The 21198-nt window shown below is 52.1% G+C and overlaps 1 protein-coding gene across 1 annotated transcript in view; it reads right to left on the bottom strand.

Annotated features, from left to right (window-relative positions):
* Positions 1-21198, bottom strand: part of ush2a (Usher syndrome 2A (autosomal recessive, mild)) — a 1730413-nt gene that overhangs the window by 68595 nt on the left and 1640620 nt on the right. The window contains exon 67 of the mRNA XM_072506478.1: positions 20950-21162. Coding sequence (XP_072362579.1) covers positions 20950-21162 — 213 coding nt within the window. The remainder of the gene's footprint in view (positions 1-20949; positions 21163-21198) is intronic.

Consider the following 21198-nt stretch of genomic DNA (forward strand, 5'->3'; position numbering starts at 1 on the left):
TCAGGTGTGTAAGTCTAACAGCTGCGATTCTATAATCTTTGCTGTACACAATGCACTCAGCATCTCCTCCTGTCATAGGAGTGTAATGATATGAAGACAGGCATGTAACCAATGGGTTAATAAGAACACCCAGCTGTGGCATAACCACTAGAGGGCACTACACGACCACTATCAAACCACAGCTCACACAAGCTCTCACTCTCACTCCCAGCAGAGACTGGAGGAACAGCACGAGTGTCGCAAAGATCACAGTCAAGGCACCACATATGGCTTAGATTCAGTTTATACAGCTAGTCAAGTTTATTGTGTTACTAGAGTTAGATCAGCAGAGTGTCAAACTCATTTAGTAGCTTTGTCATTGCTAAATAAATACTTTCAACTTACTTCGAGGACTGGAGTATTTTTCAACATCTACAGTTAGTAGCGACTTATGTTACTCAAATAACATAACATAATATGGCACCAGAGTGACTGCTGCATCTACCTAGTTAAACTCAGTAGGTTTAGAGAGAAAACCAGAAAGCTATTTGGCAACAGAAGCATCGCCTCCGGAACAAAGCTTGCAATTCCAGGCACGGTGGACAGACCGCAAGCTCCTCATCACCTCAGGACTAATGGTAACCTTAATGTTAACTGGCGCTTGTTTAAACAAAAATTTAAACTGTCTGTAGAAGCGTCTGACTTAACAAACACAACCAATGCTCGGAAAATAGCTCCCTTGCTGAATACAGCTGGTGAACACGTGATAGAGATCTACAAATCTTTTAACTACACAGAAGGGCAGGATAAAACAAAATATGAAACCATCCTTGAAAAATTTGATAGCCACTGCGAGATCCAGATAAATGAAATATTTGAGCGCTACATATTCCACAAACGGAATCAAGGAAAAGAGGAATCTTTTAACAGTTTCTTCACTAACCTTAGACTGTTGGCTCAATCCTGCAACTTTGGTGCTCTAACTGACTCAATGATCAGGGACCAGATGGCATTTGGAATCCACTCTGATCCTCTCAGAGAGCAACTTCTTAAGATAAAAAATATGACTCTGGAAATCGCTATAGAAACATGCAAGGTGCATGAACACTGAAAGAATCGCTACTTACAATACAAGATCGCTGAAAGTGGCGAAAAGACCTCCCACGAGGTTGTGTGTTCAGGCCGTCTCCCGACGGCAGCCATCTTGCGCGCACAAACTCGGGCCCTGCGCATGCGCAGTATGAAAAAACATACGGAACGGCGAGAACCGCACCGTGCATGCGCATTACGAACAAAGGTACGAAACGGCCAAGAACAGCACCATGCATGCGCTTTCGAAGACGCACGGAACGCCATGACGTTGACGCGATGACGTGCACAAAGTGTGGAACTGCTCACTTTCTAAAAGAATGCCCTGCGAGAGGCAAACAATGTCTCCAATGTGGGAGACTCAACCATTATGCTGCTCAGTGCAGATCTGCACCACAACTTAGAAGTCAAAGACCGAATTTAAAGCAGAGTCGCATTAGAAGTGTGCAACTCCAAATGGATGAGTCTGATCAAGGTAGTGCAACGGAACCAGACGATGACTACCTGGATAAAACATTCCAAGTGGCAATCGTAACAAAGTTTAAAAACTCCACACAGAATACCTCACAAGTGAAATCAAGCCATGCCATTGATTCCCAGGCTGAATGGAACGCAGTGTTGGATGTAAACAGATGCCCCATTAAGTTCAACCAGGACACAGATGCCTCCGCTAACCTGCTCTCGAAGCTCGACTTCTCGAAGATCAAGAAGGCTCTCAAAATCCTTCCAGCTGCCATTCAAACTCCAGGACTACAATGGCAATGCAATCTCGTCACTGGGATCATGCCATTTAACAGTGTCCAACAGACGCACAGAGACGAGCCTGAGATTTGAGATTGTCCAACCAGAAAGGTCGTCGCTGCTCGGTGCGCAAGCCTGCAAGCAACTGAACCTTATTCAAAGGGTCTACACCATGACATCGTCTCATCAAGATCTTCAGGTCAGCATTGAAGGAATATTGGACCAATACCCAGATGTCTTCAGCGAAATGGGCACACTTCCATGTGAATACAAAATTCTACTGCGTGCTGATGGGAAATCAGTAGTTCACCCACCAAGGAGAGCTCCTGCTCCACTGAGGGACAGGTTAAAGTCAGAACTCGCAAGTCTACAGAAGAAAGGCATCATCTCCAAAGTCACTGAACCGACTGACTGGGTCAGTTCAATGATGTGCGTCAAAAAGCCTTCGGGGGACCTACAAATCTGCATCGACCCCAAGGATCTAAACAAAACATCATGTGGGAACATTACCCGATCCCAAAAAGAGAAGAAATTACGAGCGACATGGCACATGGCGCTTCTTCTTTTTTTAAGCTTTAGAGTACCCAATTCCTTTTTTCCAATTAAGGGACAATTTAGTGCGGCCAATCCACTTGAGGAGCTGCAGCTGCTCTCTGTCTCTGTTGCTGAGTGCTGGCTGTTGCTGACTTGCCTGCAGGAAGGAGAGAGAGAGGGAGGGAGGAGAGGGGAGGGAGAGAGGAAGGAGAGAGGTGATGTGTTGGGTGCTCTGGATCCGTGGAACACATAGAGGCCACCAACACTTAAAATAGTGCAACACTATTTTATTGTTAGAAACTGCTGAACATACGTTCACTGTGGATTAACACGATGTTAGATTAAACTAAAGATCTCTGCCTGTCCGAACCAGTCTATGCACTCGGCACATGGTGAGGATCTGTGCTGTAAGCTGTAAGCCCTGTCCTTGTAGGAGGCTGTATCCCGAATGAGCGGGAACTCTGATGCCCCCTGTCTTTATAGTGAGTGTGCTCTAACTGGTGATTGGCTGCGGTGTTGTGTGTGTTGATTGGTCTTGCTGTGTGTCCATCAGTGTGTGTGTATCTGCACCATGATATACTGGTGTATATTATGACATCCCCCCTTTGAAAAAAGAATGTATGTGTGTGGCAATAAATAATGTATGGTGAGAATGTTCCTAACTACGTGTGGGGTGCGAAGACATATTTACAGGACTACGTACATGAGAACTAAGCTATTTACATGGGAAGGTGCCTGGTGCAGAGAAGCAGTATGCAACAAGAATAACGAGATCAACACGATATACAAACCAGGGAAACGATCAAACAAAGCAACAAAACAATTCAGCGAGTCTCTAAGTCCGCAAAGTTGATAAATCAAGTCTCTGAGGTGGGCGACGAATTCTGGTTGACCATAAGGGTGGCACACCACTCATCGTCCGGATCGATGCTGTAAACCGATAGAGGCTGGATTCTTTGCTTCGGGAACGCCCTGTTTTTTGTAACGATACCGACTCGAAAAGGTGCCTTCGGGTCCTCGGTGTCAATATCGGGTAGTAGGTCCGCATCGGACTCGGTGACCGTGGGTTGAATAGCCCGGACATTCCTGCAAGGCTGGCTGGAGCGATACGAATTGGCAGGCTGAGCTGATCTGCATAAAGCAGCATAGTGTCCAAGTTTGCCACATCTCAGGCATTGTCGGGATTTGGCAGGGCATTGTCGCTTTAAATGGGCGGAGCCACAGTTGCCGCACGTTGTAGCGTCAGTACGTTCGCTGCGCTACTGCGCATGCGCAGTGCGGCCGTACATGGTGCACGCCTGCGCAGTACGTTCGTTGACGTCGCCGTCCCCTCATTCGGTGCGCACAAGCGCAGGAGTCCACATAAAGCTCGCGAAATGGCCACCCTCATCCAGGCTGAGGCCCTGGAGTTGCTCGATTGCTTGGAACCGTTCTGCCTCGTGGGGACATTGCCGCGCTGTTTCAGCCGCTTGGATGTGGGAATACCGACCAATGGCGTGTTCGTGTAGCACGCAGGTCTCGATGGCGGCCGCCAGGGGAGCTGCTTCACCTTGAGGAGCAGCTGGCGCAGGGGGTCCGACTGAACACCGATAACGATCTGGTCGCGTGTCATGGAGTCGGAGGTGGGCCCGTAATTACAGGACTGCTCAAGGATGCGGAGGTGGGTGAGAAAGGACTGGAAAGGTTCATCCTTACCCCGCAAACGCTGTTGGAATACATAGCGCTCAAAACTTTCATTCACCTCTATGCTGCAGTGAGTGTCAAACTTGAAGAGGACCGTCTTGAATTTTGATTTATCTTCATCATCAGCAAAGGTGAGAGAATTGAAAATGTGGATGGTATGGTCCCCGGCCGGGGTTAGGAAGAGACCAATCTTCCTGGTATCCAGGGCATCCTCCCGGTCTGTGGCCTCAAGGGAGAGCTGGAAGCGTTGTTTGAATATCTTCCAGTTGGCCCCTAGGTTACCGGCGATGCAGAGCGGCATCGGCGGGCAGATGTTGTCCATGTTGCAGGATGACGGTATGCTGGCGGAAGGCAGATCACTTGCAGGTAGGTCTAAGAAGTGTTAATATCCCTCAACTCCTGGTATCATGTTGTGTTGGGCGCTCTGGATCTGTGGAACACATACAGGCCACCAACACTTAAAATAGTGCAACACTATTTTAAGTCAGAAATTGTTTAACATACTTTCACTGTGGGTTAACACAATATTAGATTGAACTAAAGACCTATGCCTTGTCCTGACCAGTCTATGCACTCAGCACATGGTGAAGATCTGTGCTGCAGGCTGTGAGCTCTGTCCTACTAGGAAGCTGCAGCTCGAATGAGCGGGAACTCTGATGCCCCCTGTCTTTATAGTGCGTGTGCTCTAACTGGTGATTGGCTGCGGTGTTGTGTGTGTTGATTGGTCTTGGTGTGTGTCCACCAGTGTGTGTGTGTCTGCACCATGATATACTGGTGTATATTATGACACTCTGGATCCATGGAAAACATACAGGCCACCAATACGTAAAATAGTGCAACACTATTTTATTAAGTTAGAAACTGTTGAACATACTTTCACTGTGGGTTAACACGATGTTAGATTAAACTAAAGACCTGTGCCTGTCCGAACCAATCTATGCACTCGGCACATGGTGAGGATCTGTGCTGTAAGCTGTAAGCTCTGTCCTTGTAGGAGGCTGTATCCCGAATGAGCGGGAACTCTGATGCCCCCTGACTTTATAGTGAGTGGGCTCTAACTGGTGATTGGCTGCGGTGTTGTCTGTGTTGATTGGTCTTCTGTGTGTCCATCAGTGTGTGTATATCTGCACCATGATATACTGGTGTATATTATGACAAGAGGAAGGAGAGAAGGAGGGAAGGAACAACAACAACAACAACAACAGGAAGGTGACTGCAAAAACAAGGTGGGAGTAAAGTCCCTTTGTACTGTTTGTTTGCTGAGCCCCTCCCGGGCTGAGGGCCCGGCCTGCCCTGCCCAGTTCTCCCAACTGTCAGACCTTCCTCATTCCACCTGGTGAGCTTGTTTCCGGGATGGGGACATTGAGTGGTTGCTGGGTCCCTCCCGGGCTGAAGATCCCATACACCAGCAGGGAAGAGATCGGTTCCATTGGGTGGTTGTTTCAGGGTGGAGCACAGACGGTATTTTGCTGAGTCCTACTTGGGCCGAAGACTTCTTTAAACCAGCATCACATACCTCAGTGTGGTGACTTAGGGTGGGAGCACGGACTGTGCTTTTTTTGCTGGGCCCCCTCCTGACCTGAAGATCCCCAATCCTTCCACCCTCCAGCTTCACCCGGAGTCTCAGGAGTTTCTCACCTCGGGCTCCATTCCATCTACGGTGCTTCACCCTCCTGTGTTCCTGACCTTCTCCAACAAGTGCTCCTTGTTCTCTCTTCTCTTCCCTTCCCTGCTTTGCTCCCCTGTATACCTTTCAAGGGGGAGGGTGCATCATTCCACCCTGCTCTTCCCCTCACAACCCTTTTCCCACTACCTATTTTGTCAATTAAATTCCAACGCGACAAAGCCCACATTGGGGTGGGTGTGGCACTTGTCCTGACGGCCACTCCACCTACGCCGGTGACGGGACTGACAAGAGCCACCTATGCGGGGATGGTAGCCTCCTCGGCCTCCATTGCTCTCGCAGCCCCGCCACCTTTCCGGTTGCTGACCCGAAAGCTGGGTGTAAAGTGCTATGCTCACCCCACCGTCACTATAGAGGCATGCGTTCGCGCAGTGACCGGGGTCCTCGGCCATTGTGGCCGCCTCTCGAATGTACGGGAAAATAGTGTTCTTTCTGAGGGCCAAAAGGACGGTTCACATCGCCCTTGAAAAGGGGCTTGCGGAGGGCAATAGGAGACCTACGTGGCAGTGGACCCTCTTGAGGGCACTGCTGAGCGGGTCATATTGTCCAATGTCCCGCCTTACCTCCCTACCGAGCTCCTCCTCCCCCACCTCCAACTACAGGGGAAGGTTCGCTCCGAGGTGGCGCAGCTCCCTCTTGGCCTGATGGACGCCCCCCTCAGGCACATCTACTCCTTCCGGCACCAGGCTTTCATCCGCTTGGCCCAGGAGGATGTATTAGAGGGGGGATTCGAGGTCTCCCATCTAGGGGAGATCTTCCGCATCTTCTGGTCTGCAGATGGCGTGCAGTGCCACGCCTGCAAGAAGGTGGGGCACGTGCGGAAGAACTGCCCCGCTTCCAAAACCACCACTGACACCAAGGTGGCTGCGAATGGCACCGCTGGCCCCTCCCCCTCCAATAGCATTACCACCCCATCCCTACAGGGGGACACCGTGCTGGCGCAGACTGGCCGGTCGGCTGCCTGAGTGGAGGAGGGCGGGCATCCACCAGGCCGCAAGGCCCGAAAGGCGGCAAGGCGGGGATCGGCTGCAAATACCCCCGACCCCATCAGCCTAGAGAACCCTGCGCCTCAGAACTCTGGCCTGGGGGCCATCGCGGACACTCAAGCTCATCCCGGGCCCATTGACACCTCAGCGTCGGGTACTGGGCCCGTCGCCGTTTTGCCATGGGTCAGCAAGGGGTGGGGGGGGGGGTGATGCGCGTGCTCCCAGGCCGGCGCAGAAGACGGCAACATCTCAAACCCGGGGGCAAAGTGTTGAGTGGGGGGGGGTGGGGCGTTGCGAGAATGGAGATTTCTTTGTCGCAGGGCAAGCGACGCCATTCCTCGGAAGGGGATGGGAGAGAAACATCATGGCCCCCCCTGGAACGGAGCGTGTGGCGCCCGAACCCGCCCCCTCGACATTACACCGCGCCCCCAGAAGAGATTTGACAAAGTCCATCATCTGTCGACCCCTGAGCTGTCGCAGCCCCACGAACAGGACGCCTTGGGGCCAGGTGAAAGCGAGACCCCAGGTGCCATTTTGCACCCCAGAGGTGTTCCTTTTTACAACGCCGAAAGGCTGTGATGGCTCCCTGACCTCAGGGTCATTGGGTAGTGGTGGTGAGGAGCCTCTCCAACCCAGCCTCCAACGCCAGCAGTCCCCATCTCCACCCCGGAGCTTTTTCCGGAACTGTTGCCGGGTCTATCCAGTGGCCCGGCATCACAAGAGGAGGGGGGATCTGAGCCGCCACCTCCCTCTGGCCTGATACAATTAGAGGAGTCTGCAGGGAACCCGTCTGTCGACGATCCGGGGGGTGGGATCGGGGCAGACCCAGGGCTGGTTGGTGGGACCGTGCCATCTGCCACATTCAATGTGGCGGAGGACTCGGTCCCAGACGGCGACTGCCTGGAGGAGGACGGTTGCTCGGTGGGGGGCACGAGGGATGAATTTGGGTCCATCAGCAGCAAGATGGTGGAGTCCCTTGTGGCCGACACCGAGTCGCCCCTCATCCCCCGAGGGGAACTCCGGGATTTTCTGTGTGCAAACCGCGTTCGCCAAAACCGAGTGCAGCTAGCCCTCGACCGGTGGTTGGACTTGACGCTGCTCATCCGGTCAACCCGCGCCTACGTTAAGGAGGCGGGAGACGCAGACGCTTCTGAACAGCGCTGGCAGAAATCTTTCCTCGCCGGACTCCTGAGGGAGCAGAGGGGCCTGCACTCCTCTGCTCCATCTGATCACTGAAAAGGTGAAGGTAGCACTTTACTACTGACATGGAGGTGACCATAGCCAACCTCAATATTAACGGCAGCGGGGACGCGCTCCGCAGGTTCCAGAACTTCTCGGTCCTTCGGGACGGGACATATGCAGCGTGCTATCTGCAAGAAACCCACACCACTCCGGGAGACAAAGCCACATGGCTCCTGGAGTGGCGGAGGTGGGGGGGGAATCTACATGAGTCACCTAACCTCACGTTAATGCGGGGTGGCTATCTTGTTGGCCCCCCATTTTCAGCCGGAGATCTTGGGGGTCAAGGAGCCTGTGCCAGGCCGGTTGCTGCACTTAACGGTCTGCGAGGGGGTCGAGGTACTTCATTTTGTGAATGCCTTGGTACCCAGTGCAGCTCTCGTGCAGTGGTGAAGTTAAGGAACGTGGTCGGGTTCTTTGACTTGGTGGACGTCTGGCGGACTCTCCATCCTGACTCCAGCATCTTCACTTTTGAGGCCTGTGGTTGGAGCGTCCAGAATCGACTGCCTCTACATTTCAAGGGCGTACCTGCCCCGTGTCCCGACGGCCTCTGTGCAGCAGGTGCCGTGCTTGGACCACCGTCTCGTGTGGGCGGGACTCGCTCTGTCTCGCGCTCAGTCACGGTCCGCATACTGGCATTTTAACAACCTGCTGCTGGAGAACGAGTGGTTCCTGGGCTCGTTTCGTCACTTCTGGACCGGCTGGAGAAGGAAGCGGGGAGGCTTCCGCTTCTTGAGGCTACGGTGGGACGTGGGCAAGACTCACTTGTGTACCTTCTGTCATGAGCATGCGAGGGGGTCGACCAAGAGGAGTTGGAAAAGGAGGTGCTCGACATGGAGTCATGTCTCAGTCAGCCCGATGAAGACCCGGCCCTGCGGCTGGTGTGTAGAGAGAAGAAGGGCGTGCTGCGGGACCTGCAACTTTTCGGGTCCTGGCGCGCGTATGTGAGATCGCGGATCCAGATCCTTACAGACATGGACCGCAGCTCCCCCTTCTTCTACTCGCTGGAAAAAAGGGGCGGGGTCCGTCAGCAGCTCCTTACGCTGCTGGCCGACGACGGGTCCCTCGTCTCGGATCCGGAGGAGGTTCGCGCCCAGATCCTAAGCCTCTACAGCGCTCTCTTCTCTCCAGATCCGTCCAGCGAGGATGCTTGCAGGGTTTTGTGGGAGGACCTGCCACAGGTTGGCCCGGAGGGCGCCGGTAGGCTTGATCCCCCGAAAAGCCTGGGGGAGCTGACCAGCGCCCTCGACAGCCAGTCCAGGGGCAAAACCCCAGGGCTGGACGGGCTGACCGTGGAGTTCTTCAGGGCGGCCTGGGACGTCGTGGGGAGCAACTGTGCGAGGGAAAGTATCGCAACTGGGAAGATGCCCATCTCATGGTGCAGAGCCACCAGAGGGGGATCTCCGCCACCTTAAAAACTTGCGTCCGGTCTCCCTCCTCAGCACGGATTACAAGATTTGCGGCACGCAATGAGTTTGCACCACTGTGCTGGACCACATGATACACCCTGACCGTCCTACACGGTCCCGGGCTGCACAATCCACAACAACATCCATCTGGTCGGAGACCTGGTCCATCATCCCAGGGGGCTGGTATGTCGAGAGCCTTCCTGTCCCTTGATCAGGAGTTGGCGTTCGACAGGGTGGATCACAAATATTTATTCGGGACTCTGCAAACATTCGGGTTCGGGACGCAATCTGTCGCCCGGATCCGACTTCTGTACACTGCCGCAGAATGTCTCGTTAAGAATTTTTATTGAGGTTTTCACAAAATATCATCAATAAAATGAAAAAGAAACCCAATAGAATTAAATACAGAACAAAATAAAACAACCCCCGCGCCCCCCTCCCCCCTATATATGAATAATAAATTAACACCCCGAGTTAACACAAAGCAAACATAGCAAATATATACACCCCCTCAGATCCCCCAGTGTAAACAAACAAAAATAAAATAGAACCCCCCCCCCCCCCCCCCAGGTTGCTGCTGACCATTGCTTACCGTTCTGCCAGGGAGTCCAAGAACGGTTGCCACCGCCTGAAGAACCCTTGTACCGATCCCCTTAAGGCAAATTTCACCCTCTCCAATTTAATAAACCCCTCCATATCGTTGATCCAGGATCCACACTTGGGGGCCTCGCATCCTTCCACTGAAGAAGAATCCTTCGCCGGGCTACCAGAGACGCAAAGGCCAGAATACTGGCCTCTTTTGCCTCCTGCACTCCCAGCTCCACCGCAACCCCAAATATTGCGAGCCCCCAGCCCGGTTTGATCCTGGATCCCACCAGCCCCGACACCGCCCTTGCTACGCCCTTCCAAAATTTCTCCAGCGCTGGGCATGCCCAGAACATATGGGTGTGATTTTCTGAGCTCCCTGAGCACCTAACACACCTGTCCTCACCCCCAAAGAACCAGCTAATCCTTGTCCCGGTCATGTGTGCCCTGTGCAGCACCTTAAACTGTATGAGGCTGAGCCTCGCACACGGAGAGGAAGAGTTCACCCTCCCAAGGGCATCTGCCCACGTCCCCTCCTCGATCTCCTCTCCCAACTCCTCCTCCCACTTACCTTTCAACTCCACCACCGAGGCCTCCTCCTCCTCCTGCATCACCTGGTTAGCTGTCGAGGTCTTCCCCTCTCCAACACCCCCCCCCCCCCCGAGAGCACCCTGCCCTGTACCGTGCGTGGCGGCAGCAGCGGGCATTCCACCATTTGCCGTCTGGCAAACGCCCTTACCTGTAAATACCTAAAGGTGTTCCCCGGGGGGAGCCCATACTTCTCCTCCAGCTCACCCAGGCTCGCGACCTTCCCATCCACAAACAGGTCCCCCAACCTTCTTATCCCTGCCCTGCGCCACCCCGGAAACCCTCCATCTATTCTCCCTGGGACAAACAGGTAGTTCCCCCGTATTGGGGTCCACACCGAGGCCCCCACTTCCCCCTGTGCTGCCTCCACTTCCCCCAGATTTTGAGGGTAGCCGCCACTACCGGGCTTGTAGTATATCTCATTGGAGGGAGCGGCAGCGGCGCCGTTGCCGGCGCCTCCAGACTCGTACCCTCACAAGACGCCGTCTCCAACCTCTTCCATGCAGCCCCCTCCCTCTGCATCACCCACTTACGCACCATCGCCACATTGGCGGCCCAGTAGTACCCACAGAGGTTAGGCAGTGCCAGCCCCCCGCTCCAGGAACACCCTTCTCACCCTCGGAGTCCCCCGCGCCCACACAAACCCCGTTATGCTCCTGTTGACCCGCCTAAAGAAGGTCTTCGGGATAAGAATGGGGAGGCACTGGAACAGGAACAAAAACCTTGGGAGCACCGTCATCTTAAATGACTGTACCTTACCCGCCAGGGACAACGGCAACGCATCCTACCACTTGAACTCCTCCTCCATTTGCTCCACTAGCCTCGTGAAATTAAGTCTATGCAGGGCTCCCCAGCTCGCCAATCCCCCTCTCCTGGTCCCCTGGGTGAACCACGAACAACTCGCTCTTCCCCATGTTGAGCTTGTACCCTGAGAAATCCCCGAACTCCCTAAGGATCCTCATTACCTCCGGCATTCTCCCCACCAGGTCCGCCACGTCTCATTAAGGTTAACGTGTCCCTGAAGGCGCCCCTTTGCTTTGAGAGAGGAGTGTGTCAGGGCTGCCCTTTGCCTGGCCAACTTTATTCTATTTGCGTGGAGCCTTCCATCGGGACTACTTCTGCGCGGGCCGGGCATTGGGGTGGTCCTTTCGGCTTACGCTGATGTCGTGCTCCTCATGTTCACTGACCCTGCTGACCTGCGGATGATGCAAGAGTGCCAGGCTGTGTACTCCGACGCGTCCTCTGCCAGGATCAACTGGGCCAAATATTCTGGATTCCTGGTCGTTCTGTGGCAGATGGACCCCCTCCCAAAGGTGCTGAGGCCTTTCACCTGGAGCAGGAGGAGCGTCTTCTATTTGTGAGTCCATCTTTGTCCGGCTGAGGAATCCAGGCCGGCTAACTGGCAGGAGCTGGACACCAAGGTCACCGCTCGCTTGAAATGCTGGACAAGACTGCTCTGTTATGGGCCAGGGTTTAGAGAACCCCAAAATGTATCATGGAATTCACCTGGCCTACCACTTTTAATAGATTGTGGTATGGGGAGCACACGGCTCACTCCACAGGTGTGGTACAGCAGAAATGGAAAAGTGTTTTTTTAAAAAGCAAAACAATGTTTATTCTATGAACTCAAGTTAACCTTTTTAAAACTTACAGTGAACATCTTAGCAACCATTAATTCAAATACAACCCCCAATTCAAATACAACCCCCAAAGAATACAACACTAAGTAATCCTTAAGCTGTCCTTTTAACATCTATATGACTTAAAAAACCTTTAAACAGAAGCACATCAGGTTAAAGTCACTACTGAGAGCAGTTATTAGTTTTAAATCACCAGCATCGATTTACAGTTTTTAGATTACAGAGAGAGACGCTAATACACCTTCTGGCTGTGACTGCAGCTATCCAGCTCTGAAAACGAAACTAAAACACACCCTGCAGCAAACAGCCTAAAACAAAAGGAAAAAGCTGACAGACAGCCCAGCTCCACCCACTCTCTTATATCCCTGCAGTAGTAAACACGCATTTCTTAAAGGTACATTTCTTAAACACCCATTTCTTAAAGGTACTCTCACATGACAGCTCCGAGTGCTGTCTTACAGGGGTTGGGTTCTCATCATAAACCAGCTGATAGCCTCCATGTTGTGGTACCGGCTGGTCACTTTGACACCTCCCCCTGACTTTGTCAAAAAGATTCAGAGAATGCTTGTAGAGATCTTCTGGGACAAGAGACTGCACTGGGTCGCTGCTGAGGTTCTGAGTCTCCCGCTTAGGGAGGGCAGTCAGGTGCTGGTGTGCCTTTGCACCCAGATGGCGACCTTCCACCTTCAGACCCTGCAACGATACCTTAACGTTGAGCCCCCTCCATGATGGTGTGCCCTGGTGACACAGTTCTTCCGCCAGGTACGCGGCCTGAATTATGTTGTGCAGCTCCTGCTCATAGATCTGCAAGGTCTTCGTTACCCTCTGCAGGCGCTGCCCGTCTTTTACCAGGACCTGCTCAAAGTCTGGAACATGGTCGCCTCGCACCGCAGCTCCCCCCCGTCAGGAGCTGTGGCTGTCGTCAGGGAGCCGCTGCTCAGGAATCCGCACCTCCACCAAGACCATTCTGAGTGGTTGGTGGTGGAGCGAGCTGTGGCTGCCGGGGTGACCAGGATCGGGGACGTGCTGGGTGGCGGAGGAGTGGGCTGGACGACACCCCATGAGTTAGCACAATGTGCAGCAGTGGACGTCCGTCTCGCAGCCAATGCCATCGGAGACCTCAAAACGGTCGTGCTCACACCCGATGGCACTCGTGGTTTGGAGGACGCGCAGGTGTGTGGTGATATCCTGTCTGGGCGAACCCCTGCCCGGACGGAATTCCACATTGGCCCCAGACCCCGAAACCCCCCTCGGGGGCTGGTGCCCCACAATCCTAGTCATCTCGTGGAAATACGCTCCGTGCCTTTTCACACTGCACGGAGGGGTTTCCTGTACAGGCTGCTGCTGCGCACCCTTCACCTCCTTATCCTCGGCCGTCATCAGGACACGCCATGGCGTGCCTTGTTGCCATCCGGCGGTGGAGGTCCCCACTGGAGGTCGCTCTATGGTGGAGTCCTCCCCCTCAATCTTGGGGATCTGGGGTGGAGGGTGTTGCATGCAGCAGTGCCGTACAATCACCAATTGCACTGGTTAACGGACTCCCAAGAAGCCTGCCATTTTTGCGGTCTTGTGGAATCCGTGGACCATGTCTATGTTGCATGTTTTAGGCTGCACTCCCTTTTTAGTTTTCTAACCAATCTTTTGCTGGAGTTTTGTTTGCACTTCAGCCCCACGCTCCTAATCGACGGGCACCCGGAGCGGAGAGGGGTGGGGAAGGCAGAGGACCTCCTTGTGAACCTGCTCCTGGGCCTGGCAAAGCGCACCATTTATAGGTCCAGGCAGCGGGCAACGGAGGGGGTTGTCCAGCCAGACTGTCTGCCCCTCTTCCGCGGCTACATTCGCAGCCGGTTGTCTCTGGAAAGGGAGCATATGTTGTCCATGGGCACCATCGAGGCTTTCCGTGCCCGGTGGGCACCGCAGGGTTTGGGGTGCTTTATTAACCCTTTTAACTGCACTCTTATTTGCTGTTTTTTAAGTTTCCATTGATGTTTGTTATGTTCGGGCAGTGCCCCTAACAGGAACGGCCCTTTTTTGCTTTGTCCCTCAGTTTGTTTTCCTTTCTTCTGTTTTGTTGGTGGACCTCAAAAGAGTGGCCAATCCACCTACCCTGCACATCTTTGGGTTGTGGGAACGAAACCCACGCAAACACGGGGAGAATGTGCAAACTCCACAGACAGGGCATGATCGAACCTGGGACCTCGGCACCGTGAGGCAGCAATGCTAACCACTGTGTCACCATGCGCGCTTCTTCACCAAGCTAGATGCATCCCAAGGATTCTGGCAAATCCAACTAGAAGAATCCAGCAGAAAGTTCTGCACCTTCAACATGCCTTTCAGCAGATTCTGCTACAATCGAATGCCATTTGGGATCATCTTGGCATCTGAAATATTCCACCGCATCATGGAACAGATGATGGAAGGAATAGACGGAGTTTGTGTCTACTTGGATGATGTTATCATCTGGTCTTTGACTCCAGATGAACATGTGTTGCGACTGAAGAGAGTATTCAAACGTATACATGAGCATGGCCTCAAGCTAAACAAATCCAAATGCAGCTTTGGAACGTCCACGCTCAAGTTCCTGGGTGACGGTGTACGCTCGGACATGGACAAGATAAAAGCCATTGAAGCAATGCAAGTCCCTGAGGACAAGAAAGCAGTACTTCGCTTCCTTGGAGTGGTGAATTTTTTAGGCAAATTTATCCCAAATTTGGCCACCCACACAACGTCACTAAGAAAGTTAATCAAGAAATCAACCTCGTTCAAGTGGATGACGAAACATCAGAAAGAGTGGTCGGAGTTAGAGGCGAAACTCACCACTGCACCAGTCTTAGCGTTCTCTGACCCAGATCGTGAAACCAAGATTTCGATTGACGCAAGTCAGGATGGCATTGGAGCAGTGTTGCTACAGGAAGATGACACGTCGTCATGGGTCCCAAGAGTATATGCTTCACGTGCAATGACAACGACAGAGACTCGGTATGCTCAAATTGAAAAGGAGTGGTTAGGTCTTCTCACCGCCATTTTAAAATTCCATGACTATGTCTACAGCCTACCAACATTCACCGTTGAAACGGATCACAGACGTCTGATGCACATCATCCAAAAGAACCTAAATGACATGACTCCACGATTACAAAGAATTCTACTCAAACTTTGGAGATCATGGGCGTCATTCTCCGACCCTCCGCCGGGTCGGAGAATGGCCGTTGGCCGCCGTGAATCCTGCCCCCGCCCCCGCCGAAGTCGCCGCTCCTGGAGATTGGGCGGGGGCGGGAATCCGGCCGCGCCGGTTGGCGGGACCCCCGCTGGATTCTCCGGCCCGGATGGGCCAAAGTCCCGCCCAGGAATTGCCTGTCCCGCCGGCGTAAATCAAACCTGGTATTTACCGGCGGGACCAGGCGGCGTGGGCGGGCTACGGGGCCCTGGGGGGGGGGCGCGGGGCGATCTGACCACGGGGGGTGCCCCCACGGTGGCCTGGCCCGCGATCGGGGCCCACCGATTCGCGGGCGGGCCTGTGCCGTGGGGGCACTCTTTCCCCTCCGCCTCCGCTACGGCCTCCACCATGGCGGAGGCGGAAGAGACTCTCCCCACTGCGCATGCGCGGGAAACTGACAGCGGCCACTGACGCTCCCGCGCATGCGCTGGGAAACTGCCAGCGGCCGCTGACGCTCCCGCGCATGCGCCGCATTTCCGCGCCAGCTGGCGGGGCAACAAACGCCATTTCCGCCAGCTGGCAGGGCGGAAATCCCTCCGGCGTCGGCCTAGCCCCTCAATGTTGGGGCTAGGCCGCCAAAGATGCGGAGACTTCCACACCTTTGGGCCGGCGCGATGCCCGTCTGATTGGCGCCAGTCGGCGGGCATCCCGCCGTTGGGGGAGAATTTCGCCCATGATTTCAATCTTGTATATATGCCTGGCAAAGATCTAATCATTGCAGACGCTTTATCTCGCTCAGTCAATTCACCGAGTGAACCACTAGAGATAATCCAACACATCGAATCTCAGGTACAAATGTGTGCAAACAACCTTCCTGCAATGGACGAAAAAATAATTCTCATCAGAGAAGAGATGGACAAAGACCCCTTGCTGCAACGAGTCATTCACAATCTTGACAATGGGTGGCTGAAAGGGCAATGGCCGCAATTCTACAACGTCAAAGACGACCTAACGTTGATCAACGGAATACTGCTGATGATGGACAGAATAGTGATTCCGATGCGTCTCAGGCCCATGGTACTTCGTCAAATTCATGAGGGACACCTTGGCATAGAAATATGCAGACGCAGGGCTCGACAACCCATCTACTGGCCCGGCATCAATCAGGACATCATGGACAGGGTCTTGGGTTGTGAGACCTGTCAGAAGTTCCAACCAGCGCTGTGGGGAGGTTCTGCATCTGCTGTTGGACCTCGGAATCAGGCCATCCGCTCAAAATGGCGGTCCGATACCAGGGTATCGACGGAACACAATGTGTTCTCCACCATGCACATATCTGCATGGTTTAGGAGAGTGACTCGCACATGGGCCAGCGGACACCAGTCTTAGTCTCCAAACCGGAGAATCCAGCCATAAATGGAGATTGTTGATCATTTATCAGAATCTAAAAGCAATGGAACAGTAGAGCCAGCTACAATGGATTTGGCAAAATTAGTACCATCCGGCGCCTAAGGAGGAGAGTCTTCAACAACAGCGGCATCCGTGTTGACACCAAGATCCTTGTCTACAAGGTGGTCATGCCCCCAACCTTCTATTAGCCTCAGAAACTTGGACTATGTACAGACACCAGCTCAAGGCACTGGAGAGGTACCATCAATGCTGTCTGAGATGGGTTCTCCGCATCAGCTGGGGGGACAGGCGTACTAACATCAGTGTTCTTGAAGGAGCCAAGATCACCAGCATTGAGGCCATGATCATCACAAACCAACTCCGCTGGGTTGTCCACATACTTTGGATGCCAGAGTCCCTGCTGTCAAAGCAAATCTTCTTTGCCAAGCTGAAGGAAGCCCTCTGAACAAGAGGATGAGAAAGGGAGTGCTTCAAAGAAACCCTGAAGGCTTACTTCAAGAAATGCAACATAGATGTCATTGCCTGGGGGATCCTTGCTCAGAAGAGAACTAATGAAATGAAATGAAATGAAAATCGCTTATTGTCACAAGTAGGCTTCAAATGAAGTTACTGTGAAAAGCCCCTAGTCGCCACATTCCGGCGCCTGTTCGGGGAGGCTGGTACGGGAATTGAACCGTGCTGCTGGCCTTGGTCTGCTCTGAAAGCCAGCTATTTAGCCCTGTACTAAACCAGCTCCTACTTGGAGGAACCTCCTAATTAAAGTGCACAATTCTTGGAGGAGATCCAACGACAAGTGGAGGCCTGAAAAAGAAGTTTGAGAAAGGAATACCAGCAATCTAAACTCCAAGGGCCGATCCCACCTCCCTGAAACACCTGCCACATGTGCAGTCGAAGATGCAGGCTTGAGGATCGGGCTCATCAGCTATGCAAGAACCCACAGAACCCATGACCAGCAACATGGAGTTTTGTAGGTGGATAATTATACTCGTTAGCAGGTGATCGCCAAAGAAAGAAGACAGTATCCAGGTCCATTTTAAAATAATAATTTTTTTCTAAACAGTCCCAATATTAGGGCCTGCAGTCCACTCTTCTTCTCCCTATCTAATCTTGGGGATTCTAAAGACTAACAATCATCTGAGAGAATACATTTCTCCTAGGCTCTGTCTTAAATGGGAATCCCCTTATTTTTAAACTTGCTCCCTAGTTTTAGATTCCCTCATGACAGGAAATATCCTCCCAGGCCCCTCAGAATTTTATGAGCAGGATTCTTCTTTTGGGAAACAATGGGCTGGATTCTCCGATTTTGGGGCTATGTCCGAGGATCCATGGCATTTTCCGTTAGAAAAATCGGCGAAGCCACATGTAGCCACGTAAAATGGCTGCGTTCCGATTAATCTGGCCAAAACCCAGTTTGAAATGGCTAACCCGAAAGACTGCTGGGAAAAGCAGCTCACGAGACACAAGCAGGCAGCTGCAGACAGTATTGCATATCCGGCTCTGGGGAAGTTAGCCCAGATCGATACTCAGGGCTATCAACAGCCCATCAACCCAGGTATTTGCAGTTACATTCAGGACTGTTTGCAGCCCATCTATCCAGACATCCACAGTTAAATCGGCTATCCCCGGGAACAATTGCAACATATTAGCAATTGAATACCGGGCCAGACCTGTCGGCGCCTGCAGTGGCCGAAACAAAGACAGGTGAACGACCACCCCCCGATCAAGGAATCACCTCACCATTGGACACATCGACCCCAGGGATTGGGGACAAATCCAATTACTTGGGACTCAGGGTCAAGGGCCGCTCCGGTAGGCGGGAAGCCCCTGGGCCCAATAAAAGTGAGGGGCCAAGTTCAGATCTCTCTCTCTCTCCTCTTCGCCTGCTCGAGACCTTCGCAAGAACAGCAACCGGCAACTGTAAGTTTGAATCCAGCGATCGCTATCCGATAGAGACACCTAGCCACCGACCTGTAGCAGCTTTTTGAATCCCGCGGGCCAGATCTGATTGGACAAAGCCATTCGTTTCCCTGACCTGGTGGGCTCTTCCTAAGTTAAGTATTGACCAGTAGTGATAGGTTTATTATATAGATAGTAGTATTAGTGTATTAATATTGCTTGTTGTATATAATAAATGACCGTTGGTTTAATCCTTACTAAGCGGTGTGCTGTATTATTAATCATAACCTGAACTTGAACCACGTGGCGGTATCAGAAAGATACCTGGCGACTCATGAGCAAAGGTGACGTAATCAGAGCCAATAGACTAAGGTTAAAAAGAGCAACCCACAGCACCGATCCTCTGACTGGTGAGGGGCTAGAAGCCATGGTATGTAAAACACCTGGCCCTCCCGTATAAACGGCGGAGAATTGCTGGGTCTATGGCCGCGCATGCGCATGGCGACGACCTGCAGCGGTTGCGCCGTACAACAAGGCATCGGCTGTGTGCGGTCCTGACTTGCCAGATAGTGTCCACCTGGATACCCCCGGGCCACTCCCCACCGGCCCCCCCAGCCCTCGCCGAAGCCCCCCCCCCACCCTCCCCCCAGGCCAGCAGCACAGCTGCCGCCCGACTGTGGTGGCGCTGGACACAGTCTACAGTCTGGAGCATCACGGAGGCATGGAGTATTGAGTGCCAGCCCGTTAATCGGATGCAAATTGGTTCAAACGACTCATTTGCAACCTCTCACAGGGCGCAGGACTTGTAGCTCTCAGCTGCCACCGGCGGGGAACCGGAGCATCAGAACAGGATAGGCGCCCTCTTTTGGCCGATGCAGGATTCTGTGCTGCATCGGGAACACTGTTACCAGCGGCGGGCAGCAGAAAATCCACCCCTATGTGTTTCAATAAGACCACCTCTCATTCTTCTCAACTCCAATGAGAATGGGCATAACTTACTCAATGTTTGCTCATAAGTTGATTACTTCATCCCAGGGATCAACTGACTGAACCTTCTCTGAACTGCTTCCAATGCAAGTAAAATCCCTCTTTAAGTAAGGAAACTAAAGCCACACACTTTGAACTTCAACTGTGGTCTTACCGATCTGCATAGAATCAGTCAACGGAAATCAGCAGTTGGCTGGAAGATGTGGTGAAATGTTAGTAAGTAAGAAGGCATTGCCTGGGACCAAGGGTGCAGTTTCTGCCACTAAGTTAAAACACCAGAAGGAAAATTCAGGAGTGTTTCACACTTGGATTGGGAGTAAAAACGGAGAAGCGTGTCATGAGAATGTCACTTTAAGAAATGTTTGGCTGCTCATGTTACTGCAGTGATGTCAGAGTGTGGGTGGAGCTGAGCTCTGGCTCTGTTTTTTAGTTTCACTTTGAGAAAAGCTTGGGTGTGTCTTTTTGGTTTTGTTTTCAGTGTTGGAGCTGAAGCCAGACAAAGCAGGTGTACTGTTCTCTCTGCCATGAAAAGACTATCTCTTGATCATTTGGTGAATTCAGAATTATAAATGTTCCCAGTAGTGAATGTAAACCTGATGTGCTTCTGTTAGAAGGTGTTTCTTTTGTCTTCTGGATGTTGTTTGGGAAGTTATTAAGCATTACTTAGTGTTGTATTCTTTGGGGGTTGTATTTGAATTGATGGTTGCTAAGATTTTCACTGTATGTTTTAAAAAGGTTAACTTGAGTTCATAGAATAAACATTGTTTTGCTTTAAAAATTACTTTTCCATTTCTGCTGTCGCACACCTGTAGAGTGGGCCGTGTGCTCCCCATACCACAATCTATTAAAAGTTATGGGGCAGGTTAACTCCATGATACACTTTAGGTTCTCTAAACCCTGGCCCATAACAAGCGCAAGGCATGGGAGGTTTACACTTTCCTTGTGGGGCACAGAGGAGGACTTCTATTTTGGAACCCATAAGGAAAGTCAAAAAAAGTAAAACAATCTTTGTGTTTTGGGGTCTCTTCTGGCTTCAGCTTTTTCTGCTAGTTTTCAACAAAAGCTTCCCCCACTGGTTTCCAGTGCTTGGGAAAGCAGGTTAATATCAAAACCAACTAAGAGATCATAAGAGATTAGTCCCAGTGGCGATTTTAACTGCCAGGGACGTAGGGATAAATTGTCCCTGAAATGACCACTGATAAAAGTATGTGAGGAATGCTGTTCTCTCGTGGAGGCATTATGCAAATATACATTCTGGATGAAATAAAAATAAATGTGCATTTAATTTGCTTTCTCTTCCTGCTGGCACGGGAGTAATAAAGGAAACTGTGTAAGTGCTTACCAGTAGGTCCTCACTTCTAGTCCAATTGCGAGCAAACAGCCTGTACAAGCTGATAATTCCATTTGGGTGGGTCGGTGGTGTGATGTTTACTGTTGCAGAGGTTGAATGCACTGAAAGAAAGCTGGGCGGATACAAGTCTTCAGGTGGGGCTTGTCCCGTTCTTGAGCGAGTCCATGCACTGGATGTTTTTCCTTCAGAATTCACTGAGCTCACCTGCAGTTAAGAATCACAAGTTTAAAACAAAGCAAC

The sequence above is a fragment of the Scyliorhinus torazame genome, chromosome 1, assembly GCF_047496885.1.
Source record: "Scyliorhinus torazame isolate Kashiwa2021f chromosome 1, sScyTor2.1, whole genome shotgun sequence".
In the NCBI taxonomy this organism is placed as follows: domain Eukaryota; kingdom Metazoa; phylum Chordata; class Chondrichthyes; order Carcharhiniformes; family Scyliorhinidae; genus Scyliorhinus; species Scyliorhinus torazame.